General features: G+C 36.8%; 1 protein-coding gene across 3 annotated transcripts in view; it reads right to left on the bottom strand.

Moving 5' to 3' along the window:
* Window positions 1-1,804: 1,804 nt before the first annotated feature.
* LOC128671898 (early growth response protein 1-B-like) overlaps window positions 1,805-25,390 on the bottom strand; it is a 33,328-nt gene continuing 9,742 nt past the window's right edge. For 2 of the 3 annotated variants that reach the window (XM_053748727.2, XM_053748728.2), the window contains exon 2: window positions 1,805-5,505. In XM_053748727.2, the coding sequence (XP_053604702.1) occupies window positions 4,574-5,505 (932 nt within the window). In that variant the 3' untranslated portion in view covers window positions 1,805-4,573. Of the gene's footprint in view, window positions 5,506-7,252; window positions 7,577-25,390 lie in introns of those variants that run through there. The other variant, XM_053748730.1, reaches the window with a different exon arrangement.

Raw genomic sequence — 25,390 nt, 5'->3', positions numbered from 1 at the left:
TTGATTTGGAATTTTGTTGTAAATTTTCGGTGCCATACATACTATGCTATTACCGATTGTGCGTTTAATTATTTTCTCATTATATCTGTTAAGGTTAATTTATTAGATATTGTTTCATAGAAAATATCTAGAATTTACATCTTAACTTGATATGAATTTTTAAATTATAAATGATAGCGAGCTAGTCGCGTTTGTCAATTTGCTAAAAATTTATATTATATGATTAATATTTAAGTTTTCAACCCATAACATGTTTGATGAAGAATGTATAGGAGAATGTCTGAGGTTAATTTCCATACTTTATAGAACTCTACGTACCCGTGGATGTCGTACGAGGCGACTAAGGGACACATAGCTTAGGCCGCTGATAGGCTTCAATAGCATTCCCAAGGAGGGTTGACGTCAGGCAGACGGCTAGTTGTAAAATCACAGAAAGTTACATTTTTTTTTTAAGTTTACATATGTTAGATTGTTATGATATATGTAAAGTTTCAAACAATTACGCAAATAATATTATGCATTTTAATGCTAGGTTTGCCTTTTTACCCGACTGCAAGTACTAGGAGAAGAGGGAAAATAATTCAATTGGTTAAATGTTCATATTATCATTATCACATGGAGTTATATTTCATAGGTATGTTCATTTTAATTATATGATGGTTGTGCCGAGGTGAATATGTGCTATTTAAACTTTTGATATAAAATAAATTTTATTTCTGTTTAACTGTTTTTTTTTCTTTATTGAGTTTTTTTAAAATCTTGTTTTAATAGATTAATTCATTATTTGATTTTTTGCGCCAACTTAAATACAGTGATGTATTGAACTGAAAGTTGTAATATTAGTAAGATACATTTATTTTTGCTAAAAAGTAATAAATAGCGCTATCTTCCTGCTAATGTATTATATACGTAATTGTTCTTCGCTTTTGTGGCTTTTACCAAGATTTTGATGCTTCTGTATTGTGTGGTGTTGCTTTTGTGTGGTTTTGCTTTTTACTGTTGCGTGTTGTTACGCTTATTTTGATGCCGGTTCCAAAATGTCGAACAATTTGCCAAACTTTGCCGGATTCGGTATACATTGCTGGTTTTTCATTGCGGTAAACAAAAGCACTCATACTAACTACGCATTGTTCGCGCATTCGCGTCGGCATGTGTCGTGAGTTCGGCGACAATGTGGAGCTGGCATTAGGCTTAGCTAACAGATGGCGCTACTGGATATGGCTATGTACGATACGATATTGGCTGGCAGTAGTGATAGAATAAAAACAATCGTATATAATTTGGTTTCGGTTAATACAGAAGAAGCAGAGGATAGCCAAAGAAATATGTCGTGGAATGACTATAATAAAGAATAGAAGACATTTACACACATGTACCTATGTTGTTCGTTGTCACGAAAATTGAGAGGTAAGAATTATTTACGTATGTAACTAATATTAAAAAATAGTAATAACATGATTGCTGATCTTAGTGCAACATATTTCAATTTGATTTTAACCAACTTTTGACAATAAGTATGAAATTTGCTGCATTTAAAAATAAATCAACAAAAACACAAGTCGGTTAATATTTCAATCTCGAACAATGTTAAAACAGGAACAATCCTCAATGCGGTGTGCCAATATTCATTAGTCTCTAAATTTAACTAGTCGTTCCAAGTACCTACCTAGTTGCCAGCTATACCTATTTTCAATTTTTTCGTCGGCATAAGCAATTAGGTGTCGTCGGCAATTTATTCTTTTTTTCAGTAACTGTGGGATTTATTATTGTCGTATAATGTTAATGATAAAAGGAAACTTCAAAATTCAGTTTTCAACAATTTGTATTTTCGCACCTTAGGTGGATTTCATATTAAATAAAAATTTCTTTTTCTCTTATATACACATTAAATCGAAATTTAGTCCGTGTATTTACAAATATATTAAATAGAATTTAGTAAAAATTAGTGAGATTTAACAATAGCTACTTACTTATACTATTTATATTTTAGAACATCAACAACATCTTTCACTCTGGTGAAATACAGAGACAGCTTAAAATAATTATCGTATTACAAAAAATTCGTAAAGATTCCGTACCCATTAAGTAGGTATCATATATGAACACTATTAACAGTTGTCGTTATGAAAGATCGCCAAGATATAGTAACATGAAATGTAACAGGTATGATGCACGCTATCGCAACACTGATTGTCACGTAGTACCTAGAGGTTATCAACAATGTGAGTCGCCGTGCCCGGACTGGGTACAGCGACCGCCCAACAAACGGCAAGCAAGTCGCAACGCAACTCGTAACCTATACAAACACCGTATATAACTTTAACGCGATGCAACATTACGTAAATGTTAAGAATTTAGTCTTCTCCGTTTCAATTGTCACTCGTCGTTTGACTAACATGAATACGTTTTATTTAAATACCTATCTACGCTAGCCTTGCCTATCGGAGACTTCGTCTCTGTATAACAGTAAAAACATTATAAACTCGAACATCAAACTTGCCAAGAACATAAATGTATGGTCGTGAGAGTTTATAACTGACGAACATTACAAAACTGACATACATTACAATACGACTACGTGTCAAAAATCCTGAGCTTTTGCAACAATATTGAATGTAGATTTATTTCTGGGAACGATATGTACATAGGTAGTCAAGTTTTAAACCTTTTTCATACATTATAATTGTGCGTGATTTTCAGTAAGAAACTACTATTATACTTTAGCACAATCTCCAAAATGTGTTACCGTTCCCATATCCATCGAGTAATTTTATTATTGTCAGATATCTTAAATTCATAACGACCAACATTATTGAAAGGTCCACCCTGTTGTGTAATTATCACTGCCTGTTTGCTGAAGACATTGTATTATAAAAACTTCTGTTTTTTGTTGCGATTGCACTGTTTGTTTTTGAAACATCATCTTATACTAAAGTAAAAACGAATGACATGATGATTCATCTCATGAAACTAGTAATTTACAATAGAGTGTATCATAAAGGCCATTCTAAATTTGTGAACTCGGAAATTTTTGTGCACAATTTGTACTCGTATAAAAGAAAACCACATCTATAATGGCTAGGTCTACATGGTTGCAAATAAGTTTTAATGAAACAATGGGTTCTTTCACAACAGATGGCGGAATTAAGACCGACGGGACGCTATCAACGTTTGTCCGACGTGGGACCAAGTTGAGCCGTTGTGAAAAAGCCCGCGAAACCAATCACTGGTCGCAGTGGTCGCTCCATCCCTTCAGACAGGGATGCAACAACATAATCACAGTAATTGAAATTACACTTTAGAAATGAATCTTATACGTAATTTATATCTAAACAAAACTTATGAGTATTATAAATAAAGGGCCTTCGCTATAGGTACTTGAAATAATTAATAATGATTAAGAGATCATAATTTACCGCCATACACTATTAACTAGATTAGTCTATATAATACGTACGTTATAAAAATATATGCCACTGGGTAAGAATCAGGATAGTGAACAGTAGAATAACAAGTGCGACAATGCAAAGAGAGCTCGAAAGACCAACAACTAAGAAATACTGTACAGCAGGGGTATAAAAGTTTGAAGGTTATATAGACTAATACGTGAAAAAAAGAGAAATTGAGCAATTAGTTAAAATAAAACATTTGAGCAAGAAAGACTGACAGCAGCTGTCGAGAACAAAATCTTCATTATTAGGAGATAGATGTCTAGAAAAAAAAATAGCCGACAATCTCACCCTCATATTTTTAACTTCGACTAGAAATATAATAAAATAAAGTTTATCACTTATGTAGCAGTCGTGTTACACTTAGTTATTAAATTAAAATTGCAGTGGCACGTCGTAAAGTTAAATTAATGGCACAGTTTCACGTTAGTTTTGTCAAGTATAAGAATATTAAATAGAATACTTAGAATGCTCTGTAGGTAATCGAAGCTAAAGAAGGTATACCACCGGTAGGTGCTAAATGCCACTTAGTGCTCGCAGTGTGGTAAACGTTCTTTCGCATCGCTAGTACCTGCGATTAGGCTCATTTGTAAATGTATCACTTTCCTTACAATCACTATTATGCACTCACGCACGCATATCTTCTGAAGAAATAAGCTTAGCTACGGACTATCATCAGACAAAGATATGTGTTCATACTACGTGTAAGACGATAGTAAGTAAAAATTTCTATCTCCGGCGCAGAGGCACGGATCGTCACACATTAACATACAAACTCGCGGGCACTGGTCATTAGGCCGCATCGCTTCGTATTCACGTTTGATCCCAGTCATGTTCTTTCAATTAATCTACCTATCTAAATAAATACAACGAGCTCATTCTTATGTTAATTACAAATACGTATAAAAAGATATATATAAATTTCAGTGAATTTACAAAATGTAGAGTTAATAAAGCTTCGTTAAAGACAATTCATTAACACCTAAGCGATGAAATTATTTGATAACTTCAACGTGAAAGTAAAGTTCATTTTAATCAGAGTCCGAGGAGTCGCAGGTCGCGGACGCATCCCCGCCTTCACTGGAATGTGCAGGCGAGGGTGCGGGCGCGAGCTCGGCCTGCTGCTAGAGGGGCGCGTGCGGGTGCGGCTCGTGGTGGTGCGCCGGTCCGCCGCCGCCCCGCTCTCGCTTCAGCCGCTGCTTCAGGTGCACCTTGGCATGTCGCTTTTTCTCGTCCGACCGCGCGAATTTACGACCGCAAACATCACACGCGAACGGTTTCTCACCCGTGTGCGTCCGAACATGGGTCGTTAAATGATCTGACCTGCTGAATGACCGCATACATATGCGACATTGGAAAGGCTTCTGCCCAGTGTGGATACGAATATGTCGTGTTAATTCATCAGACCGTGAGAATCGGCGATCGCAACCGTCGACAGGACACGCGTACGGCCTTTCGTGGACGGGTGTCTTGCTAGGTCTGTTGGGATATTTGCGTGGTTTCACGGCGACTAGTCTCAATGGTTGTGTACTTTGTTGGTACACTTGTGATAAGATCTCGTGTCCCTTACTCGTGGATGGGTTGTATTCAGCGAGTTGCACGGGTGCCGCACTTGGGCTGGGATAGGGCTCGCGTTTAGGCAAACCGGACGGCCCCGGCGTGGGTTGGGGTGCAGTCGCGTATTCTTGGGACTCCCACGTGTGCTGCGGTTGCGGCTGAGGTGGAGGGCGGTACTCGCAGTGTTGAGGCGCCGGACACGCCTGCGGCTGTGGGCAGTAAGAAGGCTGACACTCGGGTGGCAGTAATTCAACGCGCTCCTCATAGTCCTGTTGAAAGTATTTGTCTACGCCTCCCGCCCCAGGACCAGAGGGTATCAGCCACTGCAGTGGCGGCGATGGGGCACGTTTAGCCGCGCCCGACGACGGGCCATACAAAGAAGCACTTGCGCTAGACGCGTTGCTAGCATCCTCTGCGCGCGTGCCCGGTGACAGCGACGCTTCATGCTTATGCCGCCTGGGAGAACATCCCAATGATAGTTCATCACCAGGTAATGTACCTGCAACAAAGAACAACTCTATAAGTTGATGGCAAATACGATGAAACACATTCTTTAAGTTTTTGTTATAAACCATTTAATTAGGAGACACATCAACAGTCACACGTTAAAACACTTTTATATGGGGCTACCATGAAACGTATAACAGATAGCACGTCATTGCGTCCACAAGTTCTCAATTCTTTTTTCACGATGCGTACACGATTTGAGAAAAAGAGAAAATATGTGGACGTTAAAAAGTGCTACAAGTTTATGTTTCAGGGTAGGCCTTCTGAAATAATTTTTATTATTATTAACAGAGCTGTTGGCAAATTGGCGCTTTACCAACTTTCATTAAGTTTTGTCTTTCATATAATAATCATAACTTGAAATATATTTACACTTCATAATATATTTACATTGTTTAAATTATCCATACTATAAGTAAGTACGTATAGAACAGATTCTTTTTTTAAACCATTGAAATCGACTTCTATTTTTTTAAAGCCTTAAAAAGAAAAAAAAAATTCATAGAATAAAAAATAAAAAAATATATTGTGTCTAAAAAAATACTGAATGCATTTAAATATATTTTTCATGATATTCGTGTCCAACCGGAAGGCGAATGGAGTCCTGGCGATAAGCTAGAGGATGTTGATACTGTATCAGACTGTAATTACGTATCTAAACTGTCCATTATTGCGAGATCAAACTAAATTTACGATCACATAGATTTTTAAACGACGTCTTTTTAACCAAGTTGTCTTTATTATTTAGTAAAGCCTACAATACGAAACGACTAAAAATTAATACAAAATATTAATTGCATAGTTATATGTAAAAAAAATAATGTTATAATATTTCCACGTCTTTAATATTTTTTGTCAAACCATATTTTTGTTTAAATATTTTCATTCCGAATCGACTTTCCGTATGCTTATTTTTTACAAGCTTTTTTCTTTAAACTAAGCAGTTCGTTTTTCAGTTGATTAAAATAAAAAAAGAAAATAAATGTTTTTAAGCTCAACGTTTGTGATATCAAAATTTCACAAAATTTCACAATCAAAATTTAGTGCTTATCATTTAATATATTTTTTATTAAGTAATTGTCAATAATATGGTTATAATAATTTTAGATAAAAGGCCTTAAGACAAAAATATAAGTATTAATTTAATTAAAATATCTGTTCCGATCCTTTTGTTTTGGGAAACTCCATAAAGTCAATTTTTGTGATCTGTACTTATTTATCAAAGCACTAAGTACCTACCTATCTAATTTTGATGGCTAATATATTTTCGCTTAAGTCTTAGTTATATTTACCCTTTTGAAGTCAGATGCAATTGTCATCACTATTTGTATTTCAATTTAACTTTGCTATGATATTTAACTGTCACCATAAAATTGCACACTAATAAGATTTGTTGAACACAAATAGCGACGGCAAAAGCACACTGAAGCTCCAGGCGGCTGTCATATCGATCCGACCATATGACGCCGGCCGGTGAACTTTCCATTTCACTTTATCAACTGACTATAACACTGAAACTTTTGAACCGACCGAGCGTTGTGAAAACGCTGTAGTGAAACGTAACTATGAATGCACTTAAAATCGCGAAAGATACAAATAAACTTGTTTATTTATAACGTTATCTACAGCCCGGTGAGGCAGTTGTCGCCTACGAATTGCGACGGGACGACGTACGTGGCTACGTGTGACAACAGCACTAGCACGAAATACGAAACGTGGACGAGGGAGCGTAAGCGCACCTGATATAGGTGGTGGTTCCAAGAGGCTTGGGAAGAAGGCGGGCAGATCCGAGGTGGTGACGGGTGTGTTGAGGTCAGCCGGCGTTCCACCCGGAGTGAGCACCGGCGCTGGTTTCAAAGCACAGTCGAATCCGAGGGCTCCCATGTCAGCCAAGGAGAGCAGGTGCGGGCCGGTCGGGGGCTCCGCGTCAGTGCCCATCCCGTCCGGCACGACCTGCTCCTCGGCCCACTGGCCGAACGGAATCACGTACAACGCCAGCGTGAAGACGGCCTCTCGCGCGGCCGGTGCGAAGGGGACTGGCGCCGCGCGACCCCGCGTCACAGTTTTATCAATGGAGCCGCAGTCCCATATTCGGTAGCGGCGCGCGCATCTCCGCCAATCGCACTGCGAGTTGCCCCCCCAAAGCTGACGTCACCGCCCGACCCGCCCACCGCCCGCGCCGCCCCGCCGCCGCCCGCCGCCCCTGGGTGTCTGCCGCGAAGCCTCCATCTCCGAGGTTTGCTAGCTTCCTCGCCCGCTTGGTTTCATTGAATAAAGCGCGTGCCAGCCGCTCTAGTGGGTTGGTTTTGCGTTTATTTTGCGTTTTCTTTTTTCGAAAAGTAACGATCCACATAGTTTGTGAATTGCAGGGTATGCCCTATATCACAATTGATGTTGTATAAGTACATTGTATTATACAATAGTAATACTAGACTAGTATCTGCTCTAACAATCTACGTTTATTTTCATTATTAATTGTTTTTATCCTGAATCCCATACCTAGCAAATTGGACCGCCTAATTTAAGCGAAAAATAATGGGTAAGAACATTATTTACACATTTAATAGAAAATTATGAATAATTTACATAAGTAAATAGTATTTAATTTTATACGTTATGAGTATCTACATACTGTGTTAAGGAAAATCAGGAACGGGTTCATAAGTATATCGACGCAGAAAGTTCCTAGAAAAATTGTACCAGTCATCAAATCACGAAGATATTTCATATAAATAGTTACATAAATAGAGGAGTACGCCGTACACCTATATAGGTGTACGGAAAATAAACGTAGATTGTTAGAGCAGATACTACTCTAGTAGTCCTATTCTATAATACATTGTATAAGACATCAATTGTGGTATAGGACCTGCTCTCCTTGGCTGACATGGGAGCCTTAGGATTCGACTGTGCTTTGAAACCAGCGCCGGTGCTCACTCCGACTGGAACGCCGGCTGACCTCAACACACCCGTCACTACCTCGGATCTGCCCGTCTTCTTCCCAAGCTTCTTGGAAGCACCACCTACATCAGGTGCGCTTACGCTCCCTCGTCCACGTTTCGCATTTCGTACTTTGCATGCATTGCATACTGAAAGTATAACATTATACTTATCGTTCCATTAGGATGAAATTAAATTTCGTATGCTTAATATTTGCAATCAGTTTTGTAGGTGTGATAAATGAGGCTGTACTTAGAGTATGCTGCAGGGAAAGAAAAAATGCTTTAATTTAATACTTGTTAAGTACAGTCCTTTTTAAAATAAAATAAGCCCAATTGTCCCTGAAAATAAGGCAGAGCAGGTGGTGGATAACCGTTTCAAAAGATCTTGAACGAACAGGTTAATGATTGGATAACAGACAACCCAGGGTGGTCCCTGGCGTTGTAGAACAAGGAGAGCAGACTGAAATGGCAAAGGCATTACAAAAGTAGAGTATTTTATGAATATACCATTTAATAATACTTACAATTCTTGATAACTTCATATTGATTGAAAATGGATTTCATCGATATCGATAATGTCTTTTCACGGGACTTGGGTTTATGACTGCACGTATTATGCGTCAGGACAATGGCCGCAGCAAGGTGCGCGGTGGCAGCCCGGCCAGGCGAGACACGCCGACGCCCGATCAGGCCCACATGCAGCCGCTAACCCAATTATCGCGTAACGGAGACGATAAAGAAAAATAACAAACCCACGATTTCACCGACATCTAATTATAGCACGCTATTTGTGGGTGCGCGGGCGCAGGCGGCATAGCGTGGCCGCGATGTCAGGGCTATTCCTGGCCATCAGCTGACGCTCCCGCGCACTGCCGTTTCGCTCGTAAACACCACGCAACCGATTGACGTAAAATGCGAACAATCGAGTTTCCAGCAGGTGAATCACGGGATGAAAACGTCCCTGCGGGAATCGTTCTAAAATTAACTTGACTACTTTTGGTTCGGACTTCGGAGGCGGGATGCTATTTCGACCCGTTGTTTCAGTGCGCCGTCTATTTCGGTGCCGAGTCTATTTCATTTGTTATTTGTAGTTACAACTTGGCTGAAGTATCTAATAAACTGACAGTTAGCGCGTTGAAGATTGTTTTCTTCGAAAGTTTCCAAATGCTCTACGAATTGATGAGAGACTGTCAGTTTCTCAATTTCGATTGAATATTTTGTATGTGATAGGCGTCAGTAGCTATGCTGACAATTTGAATGTTTTGAAAAGGTTGTGTGAGTCACGTGAAGTGTCACGCTATGTCACTTGTAAGTGTCCTCAGAAAATTATACAAACAAATAGTATGTCGTGGGCTATGCCAAGCCGCGAGTTTTCCCACGGCTATAGCGCCGGCGGTCACCAACAACAACGAGGGACGCGGTTCAGTGGGTGGAAGTGGAATGTAGGGAAACACCGTACCTACCTGCAAATGTTCACGACATTATAGTGGATGCTTTAGACTTCTGTTGTCGTATCGATTATTGTTATTGCTTTTGATACTTAATTAGTATAACCGTGAGGACGGTATCTTTACGCAACATAACAGAGCATTTAGGTATACCTAAATGCTCTGTTATGTTACGCCCTGCTCTATTAGGTAGGATTATTTCTAGATGTCTCATGTGTTCGACTGAATGAAACATAATATACTTCTGAAGGAACTAGAAAATGTAAATAGGAGTTCGAGGTATACCATTAAACCTAATTGAGTCATATTTAAAAAACCAAAATATGTAGCAGGCAATAAGTATACCCTACAAATAAGAGAGTTACCAAGAAAATACCATTCTAGGCGTGCCACAAGGCAGCATACTTGGTCCACTTCTCTTTCTCATTTACATTAATGAACTACCAATATTGTTTGCAGATGATGCCATAATTATTATGTCTGACAATAATAAAGATAAAGAAAGCCTTGAAAAGAGACAAATCAGACCTTAAAGATAACTACCTAATGGATTAGATCAATAAATCATCTCTCACACAATTTATTAAAAACTAAAATAGTGCAGTTCCGAAACTATAATAAATAGCCATACCTTTTAGATGTACAGGAAAAAAATACTAAAATAGAACAAGTAGAAGAGAATAAGTATTTAGGACTCACAATCGACTGTTATCTAAATTGGAAAGCACACATAGGTAAGGTAAATAAAAAAATATCTAGCTACTGCTGTGCACTCTCACTTTCAGAAAATTCATCATCTAAAGTTACTCGTGCTGCTGGTCAATTGAGGGTAAACATTACCATAATGGTAATGTTTACCCTCAATTGACCCACGGGATTATGTATTGGGGAAAATCGGTAAATAGTGAATCCACTTTTATACTTCAGAAAAGATATATTTTTTTGCTCGACTTAATAGAGATAGGATAGAGATAAGTATTATTTACTACATGTATTCAGATGAATCATTAAGAAATGTATTTAAAGAGAAGGGATATCTTACCTTAAGTAATATAAGTATATATCCTTCTTATTTTGTTGTAAAATCTTAATGCGGTTCACAGAAGTTTCAACAGTATAGTTCTTGTAGTTTCGGAAAAAAGTGGCTGTGACATATGGACGAACGGACGGACGGACAGACAGACAGACATTACGAATCTATAAGGGTTCCGTTTTTGCCATTTGGCTATGGCACCCTAAAATACATTTATTAATGGTATCAAAGTTTTTAACCATCTACCAATAGATATTAAATCTATTTCTAATTGCCAACAATTTAAACAGAAACCAAAAAATGGCTTTTAGAACAAGTATTCTATGATATAAATGAGTATTTTGATTATGATACTAAAATCAAAAAACTAAAACAAAAAATGAAAATCTTTTAGATTCAAAAACCATTCTTATGGCTATGTAAATGTAATTTTATTAAAATTAAGATAATTGTACCTGTATTGATAACTAGCTTTTGCCCGTGGCTTCGCCCGCGTGAATTTCATAGCAAAATCTTAGTAATTCTTTTATCGCGTACTCTGTAAGACTGGTAAACATATATGATTCAAATTCGCATTTTTTCTCATCTTTAGTTCAATTATCTGTTTCCCGCTGTGTGTCTCGTCCCGCAAGTACCGTTTCCTACATAGTGTGCCATCATGTTTTTTGCAATGTGTCCCATCCTGTTCCCCACTACGTGTCTCCTTCCCATTTCCCGCTCCTACTCCCACTCCCGCTTTCTGCAACGCGTGCCGTCCCATTTTCCATGACGTTTTACGTCCCGGTTTTTTATTAACCACAAACGTAAATTAAACAATTTTTGTATTTACTATTACCGTTATTTGCTACAAAAAGTAAGTGTGCCAATTTTCAGCTTTTTATCTTGAAAATTGTATTAAGTCCCATACTATATTTCACCCCCCTTATAAAGGGGTTGAGGGTTAATTTTCGGAAAAATCTGAAACACGTATTCATTACTTTGTTGTAAATAACCAAACTTCAAATTTTCAAGTCACTAACTTCAACGGTGTAGAACTTTCATATTCACCGTTTTTCACCCCTTTCACCCCCTTCGGAGTAGAATTTCCAAAAATCCTCTCTTAGTGCTCACCTACACTCACCTACATGCCAAATTTCAGCTTCCCGCCCAGCAGTTTCGGGTGTACGTTGTCTGTCAGTCAGTCACTCAGTAACAGAAGAGTTTTATACTGATACATATTGATACATACTGCGCTCATTATATCTATATCAGACTTTAATCGATAAAAATAATTTGTTTGTTGTTTCTCTTTATACCTTTCTACAAAATTTTAAAGTATATCGGCTCGTGGATTGTTATTGTAATTTTGCTACAGGACCCCTTCATTTTTCGGGATTTTTGATTCATAATTAATTTTTCAATTATCCTACGGGAACCTGACCATTTACCGGGATGAAATGTATCTAATTTTCCTATAGGACCCCATTTTCCAGGATGAAATGTCTATAAGATGACGGGATTCTGAGGCATTTTTGATTCATAATTAGTTTTTCAATTATCCTACGGGAACCTGACCATTTACCGGGATGAAATGTATCTAAGATGTTAACCCGGTATATAAGGTACCTACATACCAAATTACAAGTAAATCGGTCCAGTAGATTTCGAGTGATGCGCGTTCAGACAGACAGACTGACAGACAAAAATTTCCAAAACTATATTTTCGTCATCTATATCAGTAACTAAGTATATTCCATGAAGAATTAAAAAAAATATCCAATGTACAAATTTGGCCTTTCTTCAATTTTATTATATGTATTGATTTTGTTATTGAAAAATATTGCATGCCTGAAAGGGTAGGTAATCTGTTGAAACTCTCACTTAAACTTAGCATTCTTGCATGTTTGTACTCGTATGTACATGTACAAGCACAAATTTTGCAATAAATGTTTTTGACTTTGACCTACCTCCCCATTGTAGTTGGTTGTAAAAAACAATTTAGTATTACTGACGATTATGTAAAGAATGAACCTAAGTTCTTCTCAGTATTTTTTATCCACGTACACAAACAACAAGCAAAGTAAACAAGCCACTTCTTGAAACACTGAATTTTAAAATATCGCTAAAGGGAAAAGATAATGACGCGTATTAAATGCATAATAAAACAAAAAGTCAACAACGTGGGTAGGTATCTCAGTTTTATAGATACTATGTAATCTATCTTGTTCGGTCTTCTTGTGGTGGTGGTGTATGTAAACGAATATACGTGAGTCAGATTGGTATATAAACTCATGTGGCACGAGTGGGGTTCGAATCTGGGACCCTCTTTGATAACAGGCCGACGGTCTTGAAAAAGTAATTCGGTAAGTACCAACAATTTTTCTGTCTGTCTTCAGCAAAGTTAGTGCAAAATAGTGCTAAAAAATAACGACTTCTAATTGAAAAGTTTTAGAAACACGCGTGACGTCCAACTTGGTACGAAAAGAGAGTAGGTACTAAGATATTAATAGCCTATGTTGCAAAATGCAATTGTAGGTGAGGATGCCGCCGCCTCTGCCGACTATAAATACAGTGGTGTATCATTAGACACATTTCTTCTTGTGACTCACTGTGTTTTGGCTTTTGGATGGATTTCAAATGGGCAGAAACCCCAGTATGATGTAATACCCGCCTAATTATATTTACTAATGACATGGATGAAATCAGTTCAGTTATTTTCTTATCGCGTGCATTATGGCTAACACTATTTTCAGCCTCTACATACCTAGTGCACTTAAGAATCTACCAGTGTAGGTACCCACAGAAAGACATTTAAATCATGATGGTAGTCAGATATTGGGAATACTATTTAAAAAGTTTAACAAGTTTAGTTAGTAGTGCTAGAAAGTATTTACCTACCCAATTGAATAAGTAACTACATAGGTAGTGTGTGTATTTCTAAAAAAGTTTATTTGGTATGGAGTGTATATCCCTCTTAAGTATTTAGAATCGGCAAAATTTTGTATGATTTATTTTACACTAGATTGTACGATATGATTAATCGGAGGAATGGGAATAAATATTCCCGCTTCTTTTACCAATCAGATTTCCGATCGGAGAAACGGGAAAAACCCGACTTTCCACCAATTACCTATATGTTGACCGATAACGGCGAGTGACGCTAAAGCGCGAAATAAAGTGTACTCATCAAATAGCAATGTTGGCATGGACACGGATGAGCCGCGACGCGGTGAGAGCGTGCGTCACTCGCTGTCACGTTTATTATTACGCCAACAACCACTCCAATGGTCTAATCTCGAGCAGATTCTTCATTGACGTCGACATGCTGAATTTTTAGGTTTAGTTTATTATTTTTTAGGAGTAATAAAAATGATAGAACATAGGTAGACCCGATCCCGAAGAGTAGGTGACATAAAGCGCAAAAGGGAAATAATAGGTAGGTACTAACTACCGAATTAAGTCAAAGACGTAGTAGTAGTAGACTTCGATGCATTCATAGTAAACAAATAGTAAGAAATTGATGGAATCGTTATTCAAACTTATGCATACCTACTACCACGGAACAGCAAAATGCAGCAAAACTACTAGTATTACGGGCAAACATCTCATGGGTACTTCCAGTAGAACCAACGGTGTTACCAAGAGGAAAGAGTTTGGAATTTTAGATTATAAATACATATAATAAAATAGTAGAAAAAAATCTGTAAATTGAATATGTCAATAGGTACACTTCATAAGAATAATAAAAAAAATCGGTACATGGAATATATTTACATAAAAATAAAATTAGGCGATACAGTCATAGCAATAAAGTTAGAATTTAAAAAAAAAATTGTCTGATTTCTGTATGTCTGTCTGTTTGTACACGCTAATCTCCAGATCTACTGGACGGATTCGAATGAAACTTTTTTGTTATATTAAGCCTGGGCAACATCAGGTTATAAATGATTTTGAAAACTGGAACATCTAATGGAGAACTATGATAGTCCAGCTAAACTATAGGAAATATAGAAATGACGCGTTAACAAACGTTTTTCAGTCTCATGAGCATCTTCTGTATAGGTCATCATTACGCTTTGTCTGAACAGTTAAATATCTCTAATAATTTTGACTCCTTACCAAAAATTTTTCGGCCACGCGAACGCAGTCGCGGGCATCAGCTAGTTGAAAATAAAATAAATAAGGAGATATCTAAAGAATTGAATGGAAATTCGCAGGTTTACAAAACATATCTAATCTACATCAGAAAAAAATAAAAGATAGGTATCGTAAAATTGAAAAGAACGAGCCCTTTTCGCAAGATTGTTCGATGTGGAGTCTCCATGTTATTTATGTTGTTTATGTAGCAAAAGGGTGTTTTCACAGGGCGGCGCCACTGACGTCAGCAGCCGGCCACCCGACGCCCCTCGAGGGAATTATAAATGTGACGCACATTACTTCACAGTATCAGTACTTGATTCATAATTATAGTCATCTACCAGTACAAATTAGTAAAATTATTAAAACCAACTCTCGACTATGAAGATACTGAAGCTGAAACGAGTAGAAATACAGCAGAAATCTAGTTCCTTTTACACATCTTGGCTTTCAGGAGCACAATTAATGATATAATTATAGAAATACATAGATGTTCTAAAAGAATTGATCCTAATGGAAATGAACGAATTAAATAAAAAATCATCATCATAGTAATCAACTTGTTGCTAATCACTAAGTTGTGTGGTGTAATCCTGCTTCCTATAACTTTAGGTCGTTGATATTTTCCAAAAGCAATATGTTATATTTATAACAAAAAAAAGAAAATTTTTGGCGCCCAACATGTGACACCCAGAACGTGTAGTTGTTAAAAATAAAATACCTAGCCATAAAAATATCTTATCACGCATTTCGACAACAATTCTGTGTGCTTCATAGAACTAAATTAATATCTCGAAGGATACGATATGGCAGAATGTAATTAAATCTATTTGCGAGTTGATTATCAGCTTGTTTCCAATTCCTTTGGCGCCCCAAGTGCAAATGCTATATATGTATTTATAGAATTCTTTAGTTTATATTTCGCACTACGTGTTGTTACTGAGAAATTAAATCAGATATTTTTTTGTAAAATAAATTGAATTGAGAGATGTGTCCAATACACATTTGGAATAATGGGTTTATGAGTCATACTCATTCAAATTATCATTAATATATACTTGAAGACAAAGCATAAGAATTTGAAAAGAAATATACATATTATGTTCTTTATTCTGCACCAAGAAATAGTATAAATTGTAAAATACTTAAATAATAACATAATCCAACAGTATTCCAAAGTTCAAAACTTCAAAGCCCTTTCAAGTTCTTACAATATGTATACATGATAAAATGATTGTTTTTTTAATTGCATACTTATGTAGTTGTATTTGCAGTTGTTTTAAATATAATAAGTGTTACATCCTCGTTTCTGCCAAAATTAAAATACGCAGTTGCGTGGGAGTACTTATAGTGAAGATGGTTTTGATAGTGATAAGATTCTAATACCGATGATATTTTATCAATTGACATGACGTCAGTACTGGAGTGACAAAATTTGTCGCAAATCGTGACCGGGTGCGTCAAACTACCACCTGTTGTGCGACCGGCTTCAGGGCTACCCTTGTGTGGCGACGCAGCCTTCTCCACGGCCGCCGGGCGAGCCGATCGATTCAATGACGTATAACCTCATTCATAAACAGGGAGGCAAGCAAACTCCCCTTTCCTCTACGTCCCCCTTTCCTCACACCATTGCGTCCCCCCACATGTCGGTAATTCATGAATGGCTCGCACACAAACACCGGCTGTATCCGTGGTATATGTTTGTGCTGTGTAGATTAGGACCTACGTCTGTCGATTCGATTCTACCTACAGCGTCAGTGTTCTATAAATAATGATATAAATGATAGTGCGCTCTATAAAGCTTTTCGTTTATTAATCTCTATGACGTCATTGATACAATTTTTGATATGAACAGTTTTATTTTAGGGCTAAAAAGTGATGTGGTATTTACTATATCCGTGGTAATCACAATTAGAATAGAAGTAGCTAAGAGTTTATTTCCACGTATACATACTCGTACAGTCTAGTAGTTCGGATTGCTGAATAAATTAAACAGCTGTAGTAGTTTGACCAACGGTCTATAACGTGAGATAGAGATAGTGGGAGACACATTGGAGACAAAATACTTATCAAATAGTCTGGCAATAGATTTCTTGGACCGCTGAATTTAAAAATATTGTATGTACCTAGCTTAATCACCTGAACTATGAACTGCATATTTAGGAATTACTTTACGATCTGTGCTTATTATCTATTCAGAAATTCTATTTACAAATAATTAACCTAGATAACGTGTTTTGGTTTTGAATACTTTTTCATTTTTCAAAAGTTGCAGATAGCGGTCATTGCAAATTTCCTAAATTTCGTAACTTGTTGTTGTTTAACCATATGTTATTTAATTTTGCGTCCATAGGTATGGTTGTAAAAGTAACAGTTACCCGGCACAATCGGGATGCGCGGCGTGGGCGCAATGCGATTTGACACGCGTCGCGCGCGACACTTGCATTTACAATCAGTGCAGCTGCAGGCTGTCCTGAGTAAAGGAGTAGAGTCATTTTTAAACTGTTATTGAGATATAAAGACAAAATTTTATTCGAATCGAGATGGGCTATGTTATTTCTGGAAACTATTAAACTAATCTACGTTAATCATAGATGATGAAACGTTATTTTCAATTGTCAAATATAATGTTTCAAAACGCCAATTTAATGATACTAGTTTGTAGAGACATGAAGATGACCATCTGAAATCTATATATCTATGTTGACGAGTAGGTACTGTACCTAGTTGTGAAGGACGTAGGTACATCCGAAGCTTTACATTCTATTCACGCCAGTTCAAGTATCTCATCATAAATAATTATTTTTAACATTAAGCACCTACTGTTCTTCATATGTTTATCTAACGTTACGGTTACGTTTGATTTTGAAATAATTTATTACTTATTTATAAAAACCCTCATAATCCTGGTCAATATTACTAAATTCCCAATCCCCTTAATGCGATAATGCCGGAATAATAAATGATAATTATTATTTATAGACTACTCGAGTCATCTCCATGCGTGTTGGTCGGTAATGTAATCAACAGCACGGGCACGCGTCGCTTATTTACGGCGGATTACGCGCGCAATCAACCAACCCGCTCTCCCACAAAAATGCTTCACAAGTATACATGTCGCGTCCGTCTGCCTTCAGGACAATGTATCATTATTCTTCTGATTACCTTATAAGCCTCGGCATAATGCATTATTCTTGTTTCGAGAAGACTTTCGTGTTCTTTTTTTTTTAATTCGTCAAGTGTCAATTCAACAAATGAATATCTCTTTTAATCTGTATCATATCTGAAATATATACACATAGAAATTATGAATTTTATAATTTCAACTGCAAAGGAAATCCACTGCTGGTTCAAAAGTTTCGATTACAGGTGTTGAAAGTAGCGAGCACTGCCCATATCACTTCACGGAGATCTTGGCCATGTGAGCGGACCATGTTGGCAATGCTGAATGAGTAAATATAACTATTTACTGTTTCAACAATTATATTGATTACTAGTGATGCCCGCAACTTAATTCGCGTGGCCGAACAATATATTGAGGGTTTTTCCTTCGGGCGTAAAGTTATTATGATAAATTATGATTATAAATGAAAAACTTTCTGCTGAACAGTTTAGCTAATCATGAATTCCATATCAGATGTGCCAGATCTTCGATGTTTTAAATATTTATAAACACAATGTTATGAAAATAAATTTAACTGTACAGATAAAGCGTAACGATATCTGTACAGAAGAAGCTCATCAGACTGGAAAATGTTTATTAAGGCGTCATTTCCATATTTCCTATAGTTTAGCTGGATCATCATAGTTCTCCATCAGGTGTTTCAGTTTTCAAAATAATTTATACCCTATATATTGCCCAGGCTTAATAGCTATATAACAAAAAAGTTTCATTCGAATCCGTCCAGTAGTACCGGAGATTAGCGTGTACAAACAGACATACGGACATACATGCAGACATACAGACAAACAGACAGATTTTTTTTCAAATTCTTACTCTATTACTATGACTCTATTGCCTAATTTGGTTTGTATGTAAATGTATTCAATGTAACTCAGAATTGTTTTCTACTGTTTAATATATGTACTTATTGATTACTTTGGCAAGTACCTATACAATTTGACTATCAACCATAAATTAGATATTAAAGTGGTTGTTTTATTGATGAAGGAATAAATCCGATATAATCATGTCATTTTAGTAGTTAAAAGTTTCAATAACTGTCTTATAATGAAACTTAAACTAGACATACATATTTAGGTATCTTAGTAAGTTTATGCAGGTATAAATCTGGCTTAATCAGGCCATTTCGGGCCGTCCAAAAAAGAGAATCATCAAATGAATATCTTTAAGATTTCCTTAGTAAATTTGTTAATAGGTCAAAGGTTAATCAGTAGGCACATAAAATATTACGAAGTACTTAAATACGTGACTTGTGAAACTGTCACACGAACTATTATACTATTGTATGTGTTTACACAGAGGTCACGTCATTGGAAAGCGCACTGGCAGACGGGAGCCTGCCCCTGGCATTGGGCATCGATTTTGTGTTCATGAAGAGCAGCGTCCGACCCTGGCTCCGGGCATCTCATCACTAACACCCAATCGATAGGCCGTCCTTGAACCTGTGCCTACCACCGCGCAGGCGCCGCTAAATGTCGGACGTCACGCCGTGGCCATGGCCACGAAACTCGTGCCGGCTTCTCCATACCCACTCCTCTCAGTCAACAAACAGTCTCCTAACCGCCCATCCCTCTCCCATTCATCCGAATCATTCCTGCGGCGATTTTCTACCGCCATTGGCGAAACTTTAACCTAATTTATCGTCAACTCTGCCATTTCTCATCGATTGTGACCTTTAGAAGGCAACCTGTTGAGAGTTGAATTGTGTTATCTTCCAGGAATCACGTGATCCTTAAGCACTTTATTTTGATTCCTGAGATCCTTTGATTTTCAATTACCTCTTAACATTCATGAAAGAAGTTTCAGGTAAAGCTTTTACTATATAATAAGGTAGGTAGGTGTACCTGATTTCTGTGGTTTATTTTTTCTAGAACTTCCTTATATTTAACATAATAAACTAATCTATATTATATAAAACTCTTCCGTTACTGACTGACTGACTGACTGACAGACAACGTACAGCCGAAACTACTGGGCGTAGGAAGCTGAAATGTGGCATGTAGGTTTTCTGGGGATTGTAGGCGAGCACTAAGAGGATTTTTGGAAAGTGGAATTTCCCGAAGTAGGTGAAAGGGGTTAAAAACATTTATATGAAAGTTCTACACCGTTGAAGTTAGTGACTTGAAAATTTGGGTTTTAGTTGTTCACAACAACTTAATAAAATTTTCAAGATAAATCGTTGAAAATTGGTAAACATACTCTTCATCATTTTTGAAGCGAAAATAACTTGAAATGTTAAGGAAGAGGAAGAAGAAGAAAATATATTAATGCACATTATCTATTTTCCGAAAATTGCATCTTTAGGGGAATGATGTAGGGGTGAGAATTTACATGAAACTTCATTATTTTTGAAGAGAGACCCGTAAAATGTTTAATTTATGTTTGTTGTTATTAAAATGGAAAATAGGATGGACGCGTTGTAGAAAGCGGAAGTGAGAGACGTAGCGGGAAATGGGGCGGAGACACGTTGTGGAAAATGGGCGAGGCAAGTAATGGGAAACGGGGCGGGAGACATTGTGAAAAACGTGATGGGAATATGTAGGAAGGAAACGGGAAGCATTTGAATCATATATGTTTCCCAGTCTTACAGAATATGCGATAAAAGAATGACCGAGATTTTACTATCAAATACACGCGAGCGAAGCCGCGGGCGGAAACTAGTTGTTATGATAAAGATAACCATAGCATAATGCAATGTGACTTTTTTCAATGGTAAACGATGTCATTAGCATCTGTTTCATTACTGACATGTGTTTATTTCTGTTGTACCAAAATCTATCTTACAGGGGACTGCGTCGTGAGTCGTGTCATTTAGCTTTCCACACACCACAGTGCTCGAAAGGCGAGCACGCAGGGCTCTGTATGAATGAACTTGTCGTGGGCGGCACAACCGTGGCCCATTCATTCATTAGCTTGGAGGCCATTCCTCATGAATAATACCATAACAAAACCTGTCAATAACAATATGCATATTAACTTCATTCAGACAAACATTGTCATTACAGTTGGTTACAAGCATTTACGTATGTTTTAATTTCAATGTATGTTTTAAGTACATAATTAAAGCAGCGAAAGTCCATTTTTTAAATATTGTATTTTATAAATGGATACATGGAGGTCAATTATGAAATTAAATTAGTTTTTAGGATCTTCGCCCAGGTTTCTTTGTCTGCTAAGCAGCCTTCTTCTTTTCCTGCCTTTAGGTTATTATTCCCTATTAAAATATATGGAACCAAAAAAGTATTTTTGATTTTACTTGCGAGTATGATGACTGCACCCCAGTATCCCTGTGATATGAGATCTAAAGGGAATAAACTGTAATAATATATTTTTAAAATCTTTTTTTCAGATATTTTTGTATGTAGACGAAGATTGTATTTTATAACGTTCATTCAATTGTTAAATTCATGAATGGTTTGTACCACGTAATATATTTTATTACTGATACCTATTACCAAATATTATACATACCTATTAGCATGGTATGTATTATTAGCAATGGGCTACATGTAGTACACATGTAAAGTACACCTGCAACAGTGAAAGGAACATGTGAGTATCACACATTGACAAGGAAATCAAGCTTCAACGTGTATTTCTAAGCATTTCTTGGGCAAGGTTTAATTCATCAGTAAAAGGAACCGAGGCGTAGGAGTCAAGGTAAGGCCTGCAGGTTTCTGTTCGGTTCTGATTAAATGGTATTGTCTCCGCCAACACACTAAGTCATTGCCATTACCATCTGCTTGTTGTTGTATGGGGTTCATGCTCGATTTGGCTCATCTCAGCTTGTTTTTATAACATAGCGGGTGCAAAAAGTGAAGGACTTTCATAGTTTCACAGAAGGACAGTGGCATTCTAAACGATCGAAACTACAGTCGACACGAGTCTTCGTCGTTAATCACATTTGAGTGACCCATATTTTAATTTATCATACCTACTTTGACTGGGAAGCGGTGGTGGTGTAATAGTTAAGACGCCCGCCTATGGATCGAAAGGCCCCAGGTTCGAATCCTACTAGTGCCACATAAGTTTGTGTACCAATCTGACTCATGTATAGTAGTTTTAACTTACTTCTGGTGAAGGAAAACATAGTGAAACCTGTGTGTGAAATGGAGAAGTCAGCAAGGAAGGAGTTATGTGTGGTGTTTCATTCGAATACGACTATGAAAACTTTGACTGGTTCACCTATGACATGTATATTCATTACTATACAAAAGTATACGTGTGTATTTTCTACCAAAATTTTGTCACTTAAAATGATTTTCATACAGGTTATACAATCAATTACAGGCTAACCATACTCTCTGTAACTAGGTAATTCATTAGTTGTCTACTATTTTTTGTAGTTAGTTTTACGTGATAACTAAACTGTCGAAACTAAGTAGTTGAGATCATAATTTTGGATTTGTCCTCCAAAATACCATTGCCAATCTCCCAGGGGATTCTAGTGAACTCAGTAGTACATATAGAGGATCTATTGTTGTCTTGGGGATAAACCAAAGTAATGGCTATTTTATCGAACTATAGAAATCAAACATTTAACAAATAGGTATACTTAATAGTTAAATATAGAACTAATAGGTAGACTATAATTTATGTTTTAATAGTGGGTAAAATATAGACACAAAATTGAGGCGAGCAACCAAAATAGGACATACCCGTGCTAACCTCGGACATTCTATATTAATTCTGTGCTCGGTAACGTATTGACCGGTCTTGACTTCTGACCTAACACGCTCTGTCGCTTTTGTAATGAGTAATGAGCTGTTTTAGTTAAAACACCACCAGAGGTATGACAGATTGCTTATATATATTTTTACCGGACTATTTTGTCGAGTTATCGTTTCTTGCTCGTATAGATTATGTTCAATGGATTAGAGTGTGAGCATTGTAAAACATTCGACGTCAGATAAAAAGACTAAACAACTTGGTAGCTCCAAGCGTATTATTATTTTGTTTTGAACGAGAACTCATAAAAGTAAAATAATATACAAAATCAAATCATTTATTCAGAAACTAGCTGATGCCCGCGACTTCATTCGCGTTGCCGAACAATTTTTGGTAAGGAGTCAAAATTATTAGAGAAATTTTACTGTACAGACAAAGCGTAACGATACCTATATAGACGATGCTCATACGACTGAAATATATCTTTCCTATAGTTTAGCTGGATCATTGTGACTCTTCTTCATGGGTTCCAGATCTACGATTTTTACACATCAAGAGGAAAACTCATCAGGCTGAACAACTTTTGTTAAGGCGTTATTTCCATATTTCCTATAGTTTCACTGGACCTCGACCATCATGGGTCTGTATCAGGTGTTCTAGATCTTCATTTTTTATGCTTTAACAGAAAATGCAACAACTTTTATTAGGGCGTCATTTCTATATGTCCTGTAGTTTAGCTTTGCCACTTTGGGTCTGCATAAGGTATTCCAGATCTTCGATTTTTATATCTCAACAGAAAATGCTCATCAGGTTGAGCAACTTTTGTTAAGGCGTAATTTTTATATTTCCTATAGCTTAGCTGTACCATTCCTATAGCTTAGTTCTCCATCAGGTGTTCCAGTTTTCAAAATCATTTACACCTTATATATAACAAAAAAGTTTTATTCAAATCCGAAGATTAGCGTGTACAAACAGATAAACAGACAGACATATAGACAAACAAGACAGTTTATTTTTCAAATTCCTACTCTGTTATAATGTACAGGATTTTTTTTTCTACTGTTTCATTATCTGTTGTATTGATTAGGCCTTCACAGGCACTTTTTTACGTCATATTCTAAATTAAGTGATGTTTACCAAAGCTATAAACTACTAGCATTTCGGAACGACTACTGTTGAGAAGAAATGCCGAAAGAAACTCATTCAAACAGTGTTGGTCCCTATCATGCCAGAGGCTTACCATTTTAAAAATATAAATTTAGGTATCTTTTTCATCAGTACTATAACAATGTAAGTATGTACACAAGTATAAATGTTAATATTAATGTTTAATATAAATGTTAGGTAGGGTAAATGTTATTTTTTGTTAGCTGCTGGGCCAAGGTCTCCCCTTCTTTTTTGTACAGATCTCTGTTGAGGGCAGAGTACTGCCATCCACTTAGAGACCTCTCAATATCGTCCCATCATCTCTTTCGAAGAGTCATTCTGCGTTTAGTGTAATCACGTTAAAAATCAAAAGTGTATTTGGAAATTCTTCATAAGCACTTTTTACATAAAATTTAGACAATATTAACTATTTAAAGAATTAATTAACTCATGATTATAATTCTCAAAGCTTCAAAATTTTCGGAACGCCCACAAGTGAGAAGAAACGCCAAACGAAAATCGTTTAATAGAAATTTGCTAGAAAGGAGACATGGTGTTAGGACTGAATAAAATAGATAGGTACTTCTGAACCTAACAACGAATACTTGTAAGAGTTATTCAAATATGAATGTTGAAGATGCAGACGCGCCCGCAGACGGGCTGCTAATTAGATAAACGAGCGTGTGCCGAGGTCCCGACCGCAATTACATGCATCTCCACAAATATCCGATATAGGACGCTGGACGCCACGATGACTCACTTATTGCCCACTATTTGTTAGCGTACTACTACCATTGCTAAAGTTTATCGTAGGTTCGGTCTTTTATTGATACTGCGCTCTGTAGTATTGGTTTTGCCAACTGCATTACTAATCTATTCAAATAAATATTAAAATGTCAAGTGCGAGATGGACTCGCGCATCGAGGGTTCCATACAAATTTGTTAGTCTACAGACAGCACACCATTGTGTGCTAAGTCTACCCATTGGTATGACTACGCTCATCTTCCTTATATACAAGGTCATCGTGTAATTAGCGAGTGGCAGCCGCACTTCGATTACGTTGATTCGTGTACCCATATTTAAATGGGATTTTAGAATTTTTGACACGCAAAAACAAGTAACGTAAAATAATAAGTAGACCTCGGTAGAAATTAAAATAACATTATTTAAACAAATACCTAAAACCCATTATTGGGCTAACTAAAATACATTATGTACTAGGTATTTTGTACTAACAACCAAAATAACAAGTTTGTGTCAGTAATACCTTTTTTATTAAATTGAATTATATTGTTTTCAGATTCATTGCTTTACATCTTTGCTATCGACAAGCAAAGAA

This window comes from Plodia interpunctella, chromosome 8, assembly GCF_027563975.2.
Source record: "Plodia interpunctella isolate USDA-ARS_2022_Savannah chromosome 8, ilPloInte3.2, whole genome shotgun sequence".
Taxonomy (NCBI): Eukaryota; Metazoa; Arthropoda; class Insecta; order Lepidoptera; family Pyralidae; genus Plodia; species Plodia interpunctella.
This window is presented reverse-complemented; position numbering and strand designations above follow the sequence as displayed.